At 36.3% G+C, this 17689-nt stretch overlaps 1 protein-coding gene across 3 annotated transcripts in view; it reads left to right on the top strand.

The window, feature by feature from the left end:
* The first annotated feature begins 1366 nt into the window (after positions 1-1366).
* The window catches only part of LOC127844970 (sodium- and chloride-dependent glycine transporter 1-like), a 53192-nt gene continuing 36869 nt past the window's right edge, over positions 1367-17689 (top strand). The window contains exons 1-6 of one of the 3 annotated variants that reach the window (XM_052375567.1): positions 1367-1517; positions 5799-6012; positions 7395-7526; positions 11692-11968; positions 13518-13693; positions 16481-16572. In XM_052375567.1, coding sequence (XP_052231527.1) covers positions 1479-1517; positions 5799-6012; positions 7395-7526; positions 11692-11968; positions 13518-13693; positions 16481-16572 — 930 coding nt within the window. In that variant the 5' untranslated portion in view covers positions 1367-1478. Of the gene's footprint in view, positions 1597-3711; positions 3757-5798; positions 6013-7394; positions 7527-11691; positions 11969-13517; positions 13694-16480; positions 16573-17689 lie in introns of those variants that run through there. The other 2 variants (XM_052375568.1, XM_052375569.1) reach the window with 2 other exon arrangements.

A 17689-nucleotide genomic window follows, 5' to 3' on the forward strand; every position in this document is an offset into this window, starting at 1 on the left:
TGATATGAGAAGTCATTTGTAACCCATCGAGCGGCCCTGCGTTGGACCATCTCGATCTTGTTGGTGCTGTGTTGTGTGTGGGGGCTCCATACTGAGCTACTGTACTCAAGTTGTGGGCGGACAAGGGTTTTGAAGGCAAATTCTCTAATGCGTGGGTGTTTTATGGAAATGTTTCGTTTGATGAAGTTAAGTGTTTGAATGGCTGTTGCGGTAACCTGGTTTATGTGTTTATTCCAGCTGAGGTCAGATGTGATGCTAACACCCAAGTATTTAGCATCACTAACTGTTTCAAGGGTATGACCGTGGAGTGTGTGAGTGGATTTGTAGGGATGTTTTGACCTGGTGATGTTCATAACCGTACACTTGGAAGGATTAAATTCCATATCCCAAGAGTGTTCCAATTTTTGTAGCCGATCTAGATCTTCTTGCAGGGTATTTTGTTAAGTGGGATTGTTGACCGTGATAAAGACAGCAGTGTCATCAGCAAATAACCGGACCTGTGACACTATGTTTTCTGGCAGATCGTTTATGTAAAGCAAGAAGAGGAAAGGGCCGAGAACAGAGCCCTGAGGGACACCTGATGTGACTGGAACCTCGTCTGAATTGTCACCATTTACCAAGACAGACTGAAGTCGACCTATAAGGAAAGATTTGACCCATTGTTATGTGCTATCTTGGATGCCGTGTTGGTGCAGTTTGTAGAGTAACTTCATGTGATTGACCTTGTCAAACGCTTTCGAGAAATCCAGGAGTATTCAATCTGTTTGTTGACCATTAATAAGGTTCCTGGATAAGTCCTCTACAAGTCCTATGAGCTGTGTCTCGCATGACAGTTTTGACCTAAAGCTATGCTGAAGATGGAAAAGAATGTCGTTGACCTGGAAATTCTTTGCGCGTCTTATAAATGAGACTAGCAGGCATGCGTACCGGAAAATATTATATGGAAATTATTAAATATTATGAAATAAAAATAGCACTTTAGCGTTTTGTCTTGTGTGGAATTTGTTGGTAATAATACTCACGTTAAAAAACATTACTACATAAAGTTAAAAGAGTCTGTCAAATAAATTGCGAAGCGCAATGATCTATGTACAGTAGGTTTTTTAATCACTAACTGAATATTATCAAAAACTTATACTACAATACTTGACTTTAAAATATACCCAATTCAGATTGTTCACGTAATCATAATGACTTTTTAAAGAAATATTTGAAAACTTCGTCAGATTGCAAATAACTAATGTTAACGTAACTAAATATCGTTAAAAGAATATCATCTTGTAATCAATGACCAGAGTTAACCAGTCATCGTTGAAAGAATACCATCTTGTAATCAATGACCAGAGTCAACCAGTTTGGACCCGACTTATACACACGAACGAATAATACTAATGTACTAAACTTTAAGTAGAACATCCGTTGCGAAATAGGAACAGCCCTTTATCAGCGTGCCCTTTTCGAGTGTTTATTACAACGAAATGGGATTTTGTAAATTCGACAGTTTAATAAAGAGGAAGGTAATTCTGCTGTTTGTTTCTATTCACCATTAGACGTCAAATGGATCTAAATTTCGGTCAACATTTTCGGACAACAGAAGTAAACAAATTCTAGCTATAATTATTTAATGTTCGGTTAATAACTTACAGTTACTTTTTAGGTTTATTTTTCATCAGATAATACTTATGATCAGTGTAATTGTGACTAGTCTTTGCTGTTAGATAATATATAAACAAATCATCGTTACTAGGGTGCTTTCTTATAATTGGCCTGTTTTCCCAAGGCAGAAATATCTGGTAGGCCTACGTAAATTATTTTGACTTTATATTATATTGCTTTAAAAACATACACAATATTTCAAATATCTTATTTGTGGTGTGTGTTTGTTTTTCATTCATGATTAAAATATATATTAACTCTTTACTGCCATAGAATCATATCAGGGTTAGAACGTTTTCCTTCAATGCACATCTTGCAATACTAAAGATTTAAGTGCTACCTCCAACTGCCAACTTAACATATTTAGTATTTTTTAATTAAATTAACATACCTGTATGAATACTAAATTTTTATTAAAAATTTCCTTAACATTTTTATGATAATAACACGTCCATTTCGATGCATCAACAACTATTAGTCTATTAAAAAAAACTAATCATCCATTTGGTTTTTGCATGGCATTGTAGGTATACACAAGAAAATTTTATGTATGATGTACCGTGTACGTAAATATAATAGATAAATCAGAAGTTAAAATTAGGATTTAATCAAAAATGCACTAGTTCAATGTTAATATCGGCACGCATTAGACATTTAAGGGTTTGTTTCAACGAAAACAGTTGATAAATTGTGAAGTTATCCAAATTAATCAATATTCACAGCAATTTAAACTCTCTGATTTCCAGTATATACATGGAAATGGTCACTTTGTGTTATAAGTCTCATTTATTAGAACAGGGTGGTAGAAAATGTGTTAGTAGTAAACTATAATCTATATTTGTAGTTTCAATCAATTAATTTGCTTATTTGTATTGTTCTCTTGTATTCTTTCTTATTGTGTAAAGTGAACAGTGTTGTTTTTTTGTCAATTCATCTGTGACTGTAACGGCAATTTAGAACACATGCTTGCATTTTTATGCTCCACGAAAATATTTTCGGTGGAGCATATAGTTGCAAGTTTTTAGTTCCGTTATTCCTTACTTCCTTCCTTCCTTCCGTCACACTTTTGGTCACTGGGGTCAAGATCAAGGTCACCGAGGCTAATATTACACTTCCTTCCGTCACACTTTTGCTACCGTTTCTCATAGCGCCTTTAATATTTTACCAATTGCTTTCATATTTGGCATGTAGGTACCTTGCATGGACCTCTACTTTTTGATGAGGTTTGTGGTCACTGGGGTCAAGGTCAACAAGGCTAGTAATCCACTTCCTTCCTCACACTTTTGCTACCGTTTCTCATAGCGCCTTCAATACTTTACCAATCGCTTTCATATTTGGCATGCAGTTACCTTGCATGGACCTTTACCTTTTGATGAGGTTTTAGGTCACTGGGGTCAAGGTCGAGGTCATCAAGGCTAATAATAGACTTCTGTCACACTTTTGCTACCGTTTCTCATAGCACCTACACTATTTTACTGATCTCTTACATATTTGGCATGTACATACCTTGCATAAACCTCTACCTTTTGATGAGGTTTGAGGTCACTGGGGTCAAGGTCACAGAGGCTGATAATAGATTCTTTTAGGTGGTTATTAACACATAGATTGACAAAGCGCATCATCGGGGAGCATCCATCAGTTTCACTGATATTCTTGTTTTAATTTTTAGCTCGGCTGTTTTTGGAGAAAACCCGAGGTTTGTCATAGCCAGCTTGTTGTGTCGTGTCCGCCGTCCGCGTCGTGCTAAAACCTTAACATTTTGTCAAGGTTTTGTACATCTATCAGCTCTAAAATCAAACTAGACAAAGGCTTCAACCTACAACTTTGAAACTTCATATGTAGCTGCACCTTAATGAGTTCTACATGCCACACCCATTTTTGGGTCACTAGGTCAAAGGTCAAGTTTACTGTGACCTCTAAAAAAAATAAAAAAATAAAATAAAGTTCTGACAAGCTTTCATCTATTCAAAACTGCAACCGCAGCCCAGCGTGGTGCTCTTGTTAAGTATATATATCTATTGTAGATCTACATGCATTTTTAGCGCTGACTGTATAATGTTATTGTAAAATATGAAGTGTCCTGTTGTCTGCATTTCAAAGGTAGGGTTATTAAAATTTTGGATTTTCAACGTTTCTATTATTTTGAATGCTATTTTGGTTGTTGCATTTAATTGTACATGTTTCATGTGCAAGTGTATTCCATCAGGTTCCATTTGTGGCTTTGTGCAAGTGTATTCCTTCCAGGTTCCCTTTATGGCTTTGTACAAGTGTATACCTTCAGATTCCCTTTGTGGCTTATGCTGAAACAATAAAGAAACCTATGCCATGTTAATTTACCAGTGTGATAACACCAAGTACTATAATAAGTTGCAAACATCAGCTTAAGCACAAATGATTTCCAAAGATGTGAAGACCAGATATAAACAGCTTACATGTATTTACAGATTTCTCCAAATCAGTGACAATATACCTTTTATTTCTGCTTAAACTGTCTCTTAACAAAATCACCATACAATTTTTTGTCTATGTTCCAGTCAAGACCCTGTTCAATAATGGGCAATCTCTCTAAATAAATTATAAGGTGTAGGTTTGATGTCATAAGTACTTTTGAAATGCAAGGATTTGTCTTTGGAATATGATTAGAGTCGCATTGTGAAAAAAACTGGGCATCATGCATGTGCGTAAAGTGCTGTCCCAGATTAGCCTGTGCAGTCCGCACAGGCTAATCAGGGAAGACACTTTCCGCATAAATTGGATTTTTGCTAAGAAAAGTCTTCATTTGAATGAAAAATGTCATAACAGCGTAAAGTGTCATCCCTGATTAGCCTGTGCAAACTGCACAGGCTAATCTGGGAAGACACTTTTCGCACATGCATTTTGCCCAGTTTTCTCAGAACGCGACTCATTTATACTGTAAAATCATGAATTTAAGCATCAATTCACTTTGAAATATTGATATAGTGATGGCTTCAGTGTGTGTTTTTTCATTAACATTCAGGCACATTACCGGTAAACGGCCCCATTCCCAATAAAAAAAACATATTTTTTTCCCAAATTGGGCCTAAATTGAAGGTTTCAAAAAAAAAAAGATTTTGGATATAAACATACACAAAATGTAAATTTAATCTCCCATCCAGCTTTTTAAGTTGAACCTGAGTAAATATTATATAGAAAACACTTTGATTCTTAATTTTGAAGCATTTTTTAGTAAACAAAAACAACATTTATTTCCCAATTTTAGTCAAACCGCCACAATTTTTCCCAATCCAAATGAACCCGGCCCAATTCCATAAATGGTTTTAAAAAACACACTTTGTTTCATACATAAATTTATAGTACTTACATGTATTAATAATTATTAATCAAATTTGTTAATTGCATAACAGAGAAAGTCCTGAACATAAATATATCAGTAAAATGAATATTACAATTTAAAATAGTTTTTTTAACAGTCAGCAGCTATTTTTCCAAATATCTGCAAGTCAAAGTATCTGTCAGGAATTAAAGAAATGGATTGGGGTAAAAAACAGCATCCTTTTGTGATTTTAACTTTGACCAAATAACAGCTTTAAAATCGGCATAAAATTGTCTTCAAATAGTTTGTATGGCTCAAATATTTTGTATACATTTTTCTTGTAGAAAATGATTTTAGCGTATTGATATAAATAATTCTGTTGATGCTATACTTTGATCATGAAGTTCATCTCAACCTTGGAATGTACTCATTTCAGATGGCTTAAAGTTTGTTTAATGTCAACATAAAGTTGTACCTTGTTTTTGTTATTGTTTGCATTCATTTGTTGAACTTTTTGCAGAAACTGCACTTTTTGTAAGATATCCTCATGTATTAAATTCAAAACAATTTAATCCGAAGTCAAGTTACACTTTATTTCTTGTTTGAAATTTACAAGTTAGCAGTTACAAGAAAGTGAGAAGGCATTGAAGCTTATTTATTTTATGTTTATAGAATGTGCAGACCTGTATATTTGGAATTTAAAACCCATAAATTTGTGCATATGTTTTTCTGTACAATATTAACATATGTTAACCTATATAAAAAAAAACATCAAACTATGGGTGGGAGGACTTTTGTCATTTCAAAGCCTTGTTTTTAAGACCATGGAATGTGCCTGTATTTTCAGAAAGACTCCAAAGAGCCAGAGAGTGAAAATGGGGGCTACCAGCCAGCAAAGCAAGACGATGACACAGAGGGAACCGAGTCGAGTTCCGAGTCTGGTGATTACTCGAGAGGAGTGTGGGCTCGCAAGATTGAGTTCATCTTGTCCGTGATTGGCTACTCTGTTGGGGTTGGAAATCTTTGGAGGTTTCCTTACCTGGTGATGCAAAATGGAGGAGGTACTATACATACAATGACTCTAAGTTCTACATATTTTGTGACAGTGACTTAACAGTTAAACTTAGTGCCTGGGGTGTTTTGATGGTGATGATTTTTATGCCCCCGGATCGATAGATCGGGGGTATATTGTTTCTGTCCTGTCTGTCTGTCTGTCTGTCTGTCTGTTGTCTGTCTGTCCAAAACTTTAACCTTGGTTTAAGTTTGATAACTTTTGCAATATTTTACATACCAACTTGATATTTACCATGCATGTGTATCTCATAGAGGCAAGTCAAGGTCAAGGTCATCCTTCAAGGTCAAAGGTCAAATATCATTGTATTTTTCTTTCCTTAAACTGTAACCTTCATTAAAGTTTTATCATAACTTTTTAAAATATTGAACACAGCAACTTCACATTTGGCATGCATGTGTATCTTGTGGAGCTGCACATTTTGATGGTGAAATGTCAAGGTCAAGGTCATCCTTCAAGGTCAAAGGTCAAAAATATGAAAAAATCATTTCTCCATTCAATCTCTTACTGACTTCTAGTGGAGCTGCACATTTTGAGTGGTGAAAGGTCAAGATCAACCAACAAGGTCAAAGGTCAAAATATAAAAAACATAAATTTTCATAACTTTTAAAGTATTGAACACAGCAATTTAATATTAGGCATGCATGTGTATCTCGTGGAGCTGCACATTTTGAGTGTTGAAAGGTCAAGGTCATATTTCAAGGTCAAAGGTTAAAAAATATTAATATTTTTCATTTCTCCATTCAATCTCTTACTTACTTCTCATGGAGCTGCACATTTTGAGTGGTGAAAGGTCAAGGTCAACCTTCAAGGTCAAAGGTCAAAAAATAAAAAAACATAAATTTTCATAACTTTTTATGCCCCAGGATGGAATGATTGGGGGCATATTGTTTTTGGCCTGTCAGTCTGTCATTCCGTCATTCTGTCCCTAAACTTTAACCTTACAGTAAAGTTTTGCAATAACTTTTGGAATATTGAACATAGCAACTTGATATTTGGCATGCATGTGTATCTCATGGAGCTGCACAATTTTAGTGGTGAAAAGTCAAGGTCAAGGTCATCCTTCAAGGACAAAAGGTCAACAAAAAAGCAGCGCATTAGGGGGCATTTCGTTTCTGACAAACACATCTCTTGTTGGATGATTGAAATTGGTTTAAACTCATAGACCCTGCGATGATATGTTTGCTATCAGGCTTGCCCTTGATTCTCTGCTTGGCCTAGCAAATTTTCTCATACTGAAAGTACTACATTTTTCTACTTTCGTATGAAGGAAAAGCAGTTAAATATATTCATGTTGGTTGTATTCAAAATTTGAAAATGCGTCAGATCTGATAATGATAAATATGCTAATATTATGCTCTCTTTTTTCAGGAGCGTTTCTCATCCCATTCTTCTTCTTCCTGTTTGTGTGTGGAATTCCCCTGTTTTATCTGGAACTCTGCCTTGGCCAGTTCTCTGGGGTCAGCTGTCTCTATGTGTGGAAGTTCTGCCCACTCTTCAAAGGTTTGTAGCCAAGCTTTGACCAGTCTGTGTGCTTGGCAAATGGTCCCAATGGTGTTGATGTTGTTCAATAACTAGTAGACCTGTTGACAATAAACTAAAGTACTTGAGAGTGATACAATAAAATTCTTATTTAAAAAACAAGTTTAACTTAAATATTATTTGTTAAAAGACCGTCACTTAAAATGTAGTTTTCTAATCCCCCCTACTCCCTTAAAGAGTGGCTGAAGAGGACCTATAGGAATGCCGTTTGTAAGTATGTGTGTAACATTTTTATGCCCCAGGTAGGGTGGCATATATCATTTGAACTGTCTTAGTCCATCAGTCAGTCTGTCCGTTTGTCCGAAAACATTAACATTGACAATAACTTTTACAATATTGAAGATAGCAACTTGATATTTGGCATGCATGTGTATCTCATGGAGCTGCACATTTTGAGTGGTGAAAGGTCAAGGTCATCTTCAAGGTTAAATATATGGCTTCAAAGCAGCACAGTAGGGGGCATTGTGTTTCTGACAAACACATCTCTTGTTTCCTATGTCTTTTGAATAATTTTCATGAAATTTCCATCCAATGTTTCAAGTCATTTAGGCAGTGTGCAAAAGACAAATGTCAGCAGTGCTTTACCTGGCTTAATAATTTATTTAGCCTAACTTTCCTAGCCAGCTATGGAAAATTCTTTATATTTTGACTCTTTTAAGATTTAAATGCCCTTAAAGACAATTCATGTGATTCAATTTTGGATATTTTCGATTTCTCACAGCTTTAATGTTTAAAGTTTTTATTTCTCTCAAAAAGAGAAGTTTCGAGTTTTTTTTTACTATTTTGATTTTTGAGTGTTTATATTTGTCTCACCCATAATTTTGAGTGCTTACATTTCTCACAGCTATAATTTTGAGCGTTTATGTTTCTTACAGCTATAATTTTGTGTGTTTATATTTCTTACATATATAATTATGAGTGTGTATATTATTCACAGCTATAATTTTGAGTTTTCATGTTTCTCACACCCATAATTTTGAATGTTTATATTTATCACACACATAATTTTTAGGATGTGTATGAAGTTGTGGATGTGTGATTTTGTCCTGCATCAAATATTACACAAGTTATGCCCCCGTTTTCAACGTTTAATTTCTGTAAATTTCTGTATTGTTACTTTAGGCTCTATAAGCACAAAAAACATATCTCTGAAAGTAGAACATCCAGTGTGTTATATTTGGTACATGTATGTAATATTTATAATGGACCTCTCCTTAGTTTCATCAAATCATGACCCTGGGTTCACAACTGGCAACACTCAGGGGAACAATTCATTTGTATAAACAATGCAGAAATACACTTTAACATTGGTTTTCTCTGAAACCACAAAGCCCAAAGGATTAATATTTCGTATATATTATGAATGTTTAAATGCTTTGCCCCAAAAATGCCCCAGTAGTGATAACTGGCCATGCTTAAGAGTTTTTTTTTTATAGTAACAACTTGTTGTGTGTTGCTTCTTGCTAGGGGGGCAGGGAGACGTTCTGGTGGCCAACTTCAGTTCGCTTATATACTTATTTTCCTTTAAATTATGACTGTCGGTTATTCATGTAGTTCTCTATGGCTGCAGTTATAGGCTTCATAATGCTATATCTCTCAAGGGCTGAAGTTATAGGCTACATGATGTTTGTACTAAATTGCAGGTATAGGCTACATACTATATTGCAGGTATAGGCTACATACTACATTGCAGATATAGGCTATATAATGCAATGCCTCTCATTGGCTGCAGGTATTGGCTACATAATGCTATGTCTCTCGTTGGCTGCAGGTATAGGCTACATAATGCTATGTCTCATTGGCTGCAGGTAAAGGCTACATAATGCTATGCAGGGCCCTCACACTACTTTGAGGGAAGGGGTCCGCAGCCCTTAGAAGGGGGAATTTTCGCGGCGTTTCCCTTTTTGGGGGAATTTTTTACTTACTCTCTCATTATTTCATTTGTACATGTTTGCACTATATTCATTGCATTTTTCATAATTTAGTATGTTTGAAAAGATTAAATTGAAATAGAATTGAGATATAATAATCATGAGACATGTTTTCTATTAAAAAAACAAACAAAAAAAAACATGTTTTTTTTGGGGGGGGGCGAATTTTTCCCCCTAAAGGGCAAAAAAGTATACTTTTCAGGTGGGGGACTGCTGTCGAAATTCGGCGGCAGATTTGTTAGATTGAGGGCCCTGCTATGTCTCTAATTGGCTGCATGTATAGGTTACATAATCTAGGTTGGCGCTAAGGAAAAAAAAATAGTAGCCAAATTTCAGCACAACGATGACGACCCACATTATAACATTATTTTCTCAATGAACCACATAATCATTATCATGAATCTATAGGTATCAACAATGAATGTATTAAATTATCAACGAAGTCACATTTAAATAAATTATTTGTTACCTGACATCACATAATTTCATGTTGTTTTTTTATGTTTTTTTCAATTATATTTATGTTCATGCACTGGCATAATCGGTATACAATGTTATAACTTTCAGATATCCCCTGGTCTATGATTGGATGTGTCTTGCGTAACTCCTATTCGCCACCCCCCCCCCCCTTCTCCCAATAATTTTTGCCGTAGTCTGGTGCTTCTTGATTCTTGAAAAATAAATTTTCTGCAATGTATTCTTGAATTGACATATGTTTCCATAGTTGCAATATATTATTTATTCAAACGTACCGGTAAATTTGTAAGTCTTAAATACTGCATGTACTGAGCGGCTAGGCTATATTTAGTTACACATCGTCTGTTTAAAAAAAAAAGCATGCTTTGCATGCGTAGAACTTGGCATTGCAGACGATTGCAATAATTGCGCGCTCTTTCTTATAACACGGGTTTTACATGGCATACCGGTATTAAAGCATAGTGAATAGTTATTATCACGTGGCTGTAGAAAAACGGTGTAAATCAGTTCTACAAATAGACATGATAAAATATACATGCATTGGATTTAATTTGTTACCGCATCAAATTATTAACGGGTTTTGTTTTTTTACAACTTACTTGCCGTTAGTAATTTTACACTGCTCACCAATTGCAATTAATTTCGCATAATTAATGATTGTTTACAGTACGGTAAATAGGTGTGATGATGATGCTCGAAACCGCCTTTAATGTACTGCTTTATTTACCGGTTTTATATTACGTATTAATGCTACAACTGTGATTCATTGTTAATAAACCTGCGATAAACGCTTACTCTGTGACCGACGTCAATCAAAAAATAATAATCACTAAATAACTCCGCCTCCATAGACATTCTCGTAACCGATTGGACGTTAAATATCACAGTTTGGCGACTGGAAAGTTACCCCAAAATTTCCCATGATGCATCTGTCAGCATACATGACTGTGTTAAGTGGCTTGAATATACGATACGGGCATCATCTCTTACCAGTGGACTATCTATTACCACCTGGAGCTTTTATGGCGATTACATGTGGAAATCGGTACCGAGTTCTCTTTAAAAGTAGGGAATATTATATACTTATAGAGAAATATCAGGGTTTTTTGCAATCGCCATTTTCATTCACATTTTAAACTTTAATCGCCAGCTGAAAGATTCAATCGCCTTTGGCGATTTTGGCGATCGGAAACGCTAACATAGCATAATGCTATGTCTCTCATTGGCTGCAGATCATAATGCTATATCTCTCATTGGCTGCAGGTAAAGGCTACATAATGGTATGTCTCTCATTGGCTGCAGGTATAGGCTATATAATGCTATGTCTCTCATTAGCTGCAGGTATAGGCTATATAATGCTATGTCTCTCATTGGCTACATAATGCTATGTCTCTCATTGGCTGCAGGTATTGGCTACATAATGCTATGTCTCTCATTGGCTGCAGGTATAGGCTACATAATGCTATGTCTCTCATTGGCTGCTGGTATTGGCTACATAATGCCATGTCTCTTATTGGCTGCAGGTATAGGCTACATAATGCTATGTCTCTCATTGGCTGCCGGTATAGGCTACATAATGCTATGCCTCTCATTGGCTGCCTGTATAGGCTACATTATGCTATGTCTCTCATTGGCTGCAGGTATAGGCTACATAATGCTATGTCTCTCATTGGCTGCAGGTATAGGCTACATAATGCTATGTCTCTCATTGGCTGCAGGTATTGGCTACATGATGTTGGTGGTCTCATTTGTCTACTGCTGGTACTACATCATGGTGCTGGTGTGGGTGCTGGTGTACCTCTTCAACTCCTTCATGTCTCAATTGCCGTGGGGACAGTGTAACCAGGCCTGGAACACCGAGCACTGCGTAACCGGGCTCGCGTCTGGAGTCAGTGCCATGAGGAATGTCTCAGCTGAGAGCTTTGAGAATGATACAACATTTTCTGAAAGCAACATTTCTGTTATGTCCCATACTGCCAGTAAGGAATTCTGGAAGTAAGTATCATTTGTATTGATATACAATTGGCGTTGTCCGACAGTCGTCCGTCATTATGTTGTCCATCGGTCTGACCATTTTACTGTCACAAACTTGGCAGGGCTATAGCTCAGAAACTACATGATATGAGATATCAGCATGAAACTTCATGGGTGTGTAGATATCAATGAGGGGAATTGCCTTGCATAAGATAAATAGCCCTTCACTTAGTTATTTCTAAAGGATTCTACTGTATATAGAGGGATTTGCACCCATCCATAAACAAAATATATTTGGCAAGCGATGTCTGTTGAACAAATTTGAATGTTATGTTTATTTTAAATGTTTACCATAGTTGTAATCAATTTAAAAATCATAATAAACTTTGTAATTACTAAACCTTGTAATGACAGATTTTATTGAAAATAATTGTTGCTAAAAAAATTAAGATTTGTGTCTTTTGGCCTGGTAACAATAGATTTTCTAAAAGTATTAAGTTTGCTCCTAAGGAAGTTGTATCCAGCACATGACAAACATTGTTTAGGGCTTTCACTGGAATATTTTTAAAGACTAAGGGGAAATCGTGGTTGGCAATTGATTAAATTTGTATTATATGTGGCTTTAATGATTTTTTACTTAACGTCAGAGCTACAACCAACACAAGCAGATAATATTAGGAAATTCAGCACATGTTTGCCCCTGATTTAGAAATTGAGGCACTGGTTTGCCCCTTATTTGGAAATTGAGGTACTGGCTTGCCCCTGATTTGGAAATTGAGGCACTGGTTTGCCCCTGATTTGGATATTGAGGCACTGGTTTGCCCCTGATTTGGAAATTCAGGCACTGGTTTGCCACTGATTTGGAAATTCAGGCACTGGTTTGCCCCTGATTTGGAAATTCAGGCACTGGTTTGTCCCTGATTTGGAAATTCAGGCACTGGTTTGCCCCTGATTTGGAAATTCAGGCACTGGTTTGCCCCTGATTTGGAAATTCAGGCACTGGTTTGCCCCTGATTTGGAAATTCAGGCACTGGTTTGCCCCTGATTTGAAAATTCAGGCACTGGTTTTTTCGCCTCCTTATTTTCGAAAATTCAGGCATGGTTTGCCCCTGATTAGGAAATTCAGGCACTGGTTTGCCCCTGATTTGGAAATTTAGGCACTGGTTTGCCACTGATTTGAAAGTTTAGGCACAGGTTTTCCCCAGATTTGGACATTTAGGCACTGGTTTGCCCCTGATTTGGAAATTTAGGCACAGGTTTGCATGTGATTTGGAAATTCTGGTAGATGGGTGTTTCTGAAATATAAATTCAAGCACTGGTTTGCCTGTGATTTGGAAATTCAGGCATGGGTTTTCCCTTGATTTGGAAATTCAGGTACTGGTTTGCAGGTGATTTTGAAATCAAGATATGTGTTTTCCCTTGATTTGGAAGTTCAGGCAGGGGTTTGCCTGTGATTTGGAATTTCTGGCAGATGGGTGCCCTTGAAATGGGAATTCAAGCACACAGGTATTTCTATGATAAAAGGAGGGAATGTTCTATTACTAAATAATAATGGAAACTTAATTTTCAGCCGATACGTTCTGAACAAGTCCTCAGGCCTCGAGGACTTTGGAGGCATTCAGAGCCACTTGGCTATTGCCCTCGTGGTGGCCTGGGTGGCCATTTTCCTCTGTCTCATGAAGGGAATCAAGAGTGCGGGAAAGGTCGTCTATGTCACCGCCCTTCTGCCTTATGTACTTCTGACAGGTGGGTTGGCCAATTATCATGAATGTTCTCATTTTTTGGCGCAACTCAGAAGATGAGATTTGAGTTTCCACTCAGCTGGGTATTGTTGTTGAGAATATCTGTAAGCTCATGTACTATCTTAAAACTCAGCTATTAGAATGTCCACATATTTTTCTGTAAACTCAGGTGTGAGTCAGACTCAGAACACAGAAAATGCTTGAACACCAAACTGAGCCTAAATCAGCAAGCTCATTAAAAAAATTGAGGAAAAATTTAAAGTTGAGTCTGAATATTTCAAAAGTATGTTTGTGATATTTGGCCCTTATTGAAAAAATTTAAGCAAAACAGAATGTTTGTTTTGGATACTGAAAAATGTGTTCAAGTCTTTTTAAACAGACATGTACTGGTTTTACAGTCTAAATTCATCTGGTCTTTGTAATACTGTTTTGTAAACAAAGCATGTATTTGAGTGAATATCCAATTCTAGATCATCTTTATTCCTCTTAACTCTGAATAAATTGAAAATGTGATAATTCAGTCCAACTGAATAGTCACTAATCCAATGTGGAATGCACGAACTGTCACATATTTTATCCACAATAAAAGAATGAAATTTTATAATGAAAATATCTTATTTGATGTAAGTTATCATTTTGAAATATAGGCCTTTTCTTTATTTGGAATAAAACATGCTTTTGATAATGTTTATATTATACATTAAACATAAATATTGATCATTAAGAGTTTTTCTCTGTCTGGACATTGATATCTTTTTATGTCCCCCACTATAGTAGTGGGGGACATATTGTTTTTGCCCTGTCTGTTGGTCTGTTGGTTGGTTGGTCTGTTGGTTGGTTTGCGCCAACTTTAACATTTGCAATAACTTTTGCAATATTGAAGATAGCAACTTGATATTTGGCATGCATATGTATCTCATGGAGCTGCACATTTTGAGTGGTGAAAGGTCAAGGTCAAGGTCATCCTTCAAGGTCAAAGGTCAAATATATGGGTCAAAATCGCTCATTTAATGTACACTTTTGCAGTATTTCAATATTCAAGATAGCAACTTGATATTTGGCATGCATGTGTTTCTCATGGAGCTGCACATTTTGAGTGGTGAAAGGTCAAGGTCAAGGTCATCCTTCAAGGTCAGATTTCAAATATAGGCCAAAATCGCTCATTTTATGAGTACTTTTGCAATATTGAAGATAGCAACTTGATATTTGGCATGCATGTGTATCTCATGGAGCTGCACATTTAGAGTGGTGAAAGGTCAAGGTCAAGGTCATCCTTCAAGGTCAGAGGTCAAATATATGTGGCCCAAATCGCTAATTTTCTGAATACTTTTGCAATATTGAAGATAGCAACTTGATATTTGGCATGCATGTGTATCTCATGGAGCTGCACATTTTTAGTGGTGAAAGGTCAAGGTCATCCTTCAAGGTCAAATATATTTGTCAAAATTGCTCATGTAATGTCACTTCTGCAATATTGAAGCTAGCAATTTTATATTTGAAATGCATGTGTATCTCATGGAGCTGCACATTTTGAGTGGTGAAGGGTCAAGGTCATCCTACAAAGTCAAGGTCATCCTACAAGGTCAAACGTCATTTAGGGGGACATTGTGTTTCACAAACGCATCTTGTTTATGTTTGACTTGATTATTCACCAGTAATCCCAGCTATACTTCTCAACCAAGTGTTGAAGTCAGCATCTGTTATGTTCTGGTTAAGGAGCATAACAGAGTAGGGATGGCAAACCAAAGCAAATCAGTAACCTGTTAACCTGTTTCGATATTCGAGCGGTCAACCGGTTAACCGACTGTCGTGAAAAAAAGCATCCGAAAAACGTATAAATTTATTAACAATTACATGTATATGCAAATACACTCTGTCTTGTTGATTGTCTTATAACCTATTTACTTAAACCATTTTATGTTTCTTTACAAATTTTTTGGTCCTTTAAATTGGGAATTCAAATTCTAAATTTAATATTATACATTTTGAATCTAATACTAAGTCATGTCTGAAAGTCATTTCCGACATTTTTTACATGCTTGTCGGTGAACTGTAATAGTATTAAGAATTACGTGCATTAAAACAGTTTGCTGATCAATAACAATTGTCAATTAGCGTAAATAAATTTTGCAATGGGCATAGTGGTTTCCAAACCTCTGTTGTTAAGGCCTGTTTATACTCAATGTCTTTATAAGGGCGTTTAAGTTTGCAATAGTCTTTAAAACAACAATGATCGGATGTAATCACAGTTTCCAGCTTTATTGAATAATTGAAACACAATAGAATGTATAGTGCTAAACAAACACAATGCGGAGTAGGTGCTAATTGCGCCTGTGCCTGCTAATTAATCCGCTACAGCCCGATGGTTTACAACTCCACAGGGGGCATCAAGGGGTGGTTATTGCCGATAATTTGAGATAAGATAAGCAGATTAGCCAACACAGTGAAATGAGGTAAAACAAAACTAAAATTTGAGCATTTATTGCGTTCAACAAAAATGTGTTTTCTGCAAGAGTAACTGAATATTGATTTTGTAACCGGTTAACCTCCTTAAGAAACGGATAACCAGTTAAATGAATAACCGTTGCCATCCCTATAACAGAGTAATGCAACATCAGCGTATTGAATTGTACTACAGGTATTCAACTGAAACCTCACACATGTGCCTGGGGTTATTGGGTGTGTTCAATTACTAAGTTCAATAACTCTGACCTTCAATTTAGCAGAATTATTTGCTCTTTTGTTTAACATGCATATTTTGTATAATGGTACCGTGTCTCTATGGTTACAGTGTTCCTGGTAAAGGGCCTCACATTGCCTGGGGCTGCAGATGGAATCCTGTTCTACATCAAACCTAACTTCTCAACCCTTTTGGATTTCAACGTAAGGCTTAATGTGACCCTTTCCACCTGTAGGTGGGAAAGTAAAAATGGCTATATGCAACCAGCAGTTAACCAGATCTTCTTATTAGTAACTCACTGCTTGTTTAAGTTTAATGCTGTTCGCTGCTCATCAGTATCTTGGGGTTGAAATTAAGTATTTTAGAAGGTCTTTAATTTTATTTGATTTTTCTAAGGGACTATATTGATGCATAAAGAAATGGTATTGTCTGTCCTTTCATTTTTCTGTCTGTTTTTCCGTATATCAATCTGTTTAACTCTGTAAGTATTAAAGGGAATCAAATGAAACTTCATTTTATGATAGAGGGCATTAACGAGATAGGCAGGGTGCAAGGACGATAACTGTAACTTAAGGATTTACAGATTTATTTACTTTTTCGTCATTTTTCTTTTGCCAGCATAATTTCCAAAGTATTGAAGGCACTGTAATTATTCAAGGTTTGTACAAGAACCACAACTATTGTATCAGTATTTTTGGAGTTAGTGCCCATTGCTTGTGTTTTTTTGTCCAGTTTTTTCTTCTTGTCCACTGCATTATTCAGTAAGTATTGACTGGATTCACATGAAGTGTTCATATCACAACAGAGGGCTAAAATGGGAACTACAGATTACAGAGTTATTGCCCTTTAAAAAAAATCTTAATTATCCCCACGCTTTTTAAATAGGGTGGGGATAATGTGGTTATCTCCTCTGTCCGTCTGTCTGTCCGTCCGTCCTGGCCACTATCTCCTCCTACATTATAAGCACTAGAACCTTGAAACTTACACACATGGTAGCTATGAGCATATGTGCGACCCTGCACTATTTGGAATTTGATCTGACCCCTGGGTCAAAAGTTATGGAGGTTTCACTCATGTTTTTATGTTATTTTACAGTAACTTCTTCATCTCTTATGACAATATGGTAGATCTCAACTATGCATGGCCCCATTACCAACCCTGGGGCGGCTCCCTGGGTCAAACATGCGGCGTGGGAATACGCGTCGGCCTCTACCGTGCCATTTTTTACATTAACTTCTTCATACCGATTTACTTAAAAATGATACTGAACATCTCTAATGACAATACGGTCAATCTCAACTATGCATTTCCCCATTACCA

This window comes from Dreissena polymorpha, chromosome 9, assembly GCF_020536995.1.
Source record: "Dreissena polymorpha isolate Duluth1 chromosome 9, UMN_Dpol_1.0, whole genome shotgun sequence".
NCBI classification, from domain to species: domain Eukaryota; kingdom Metazoa; phylum Mollusca; class Bivalvia; order Myida; family Dreissenidae; genus Dreissena; species Dreissena polymorpha.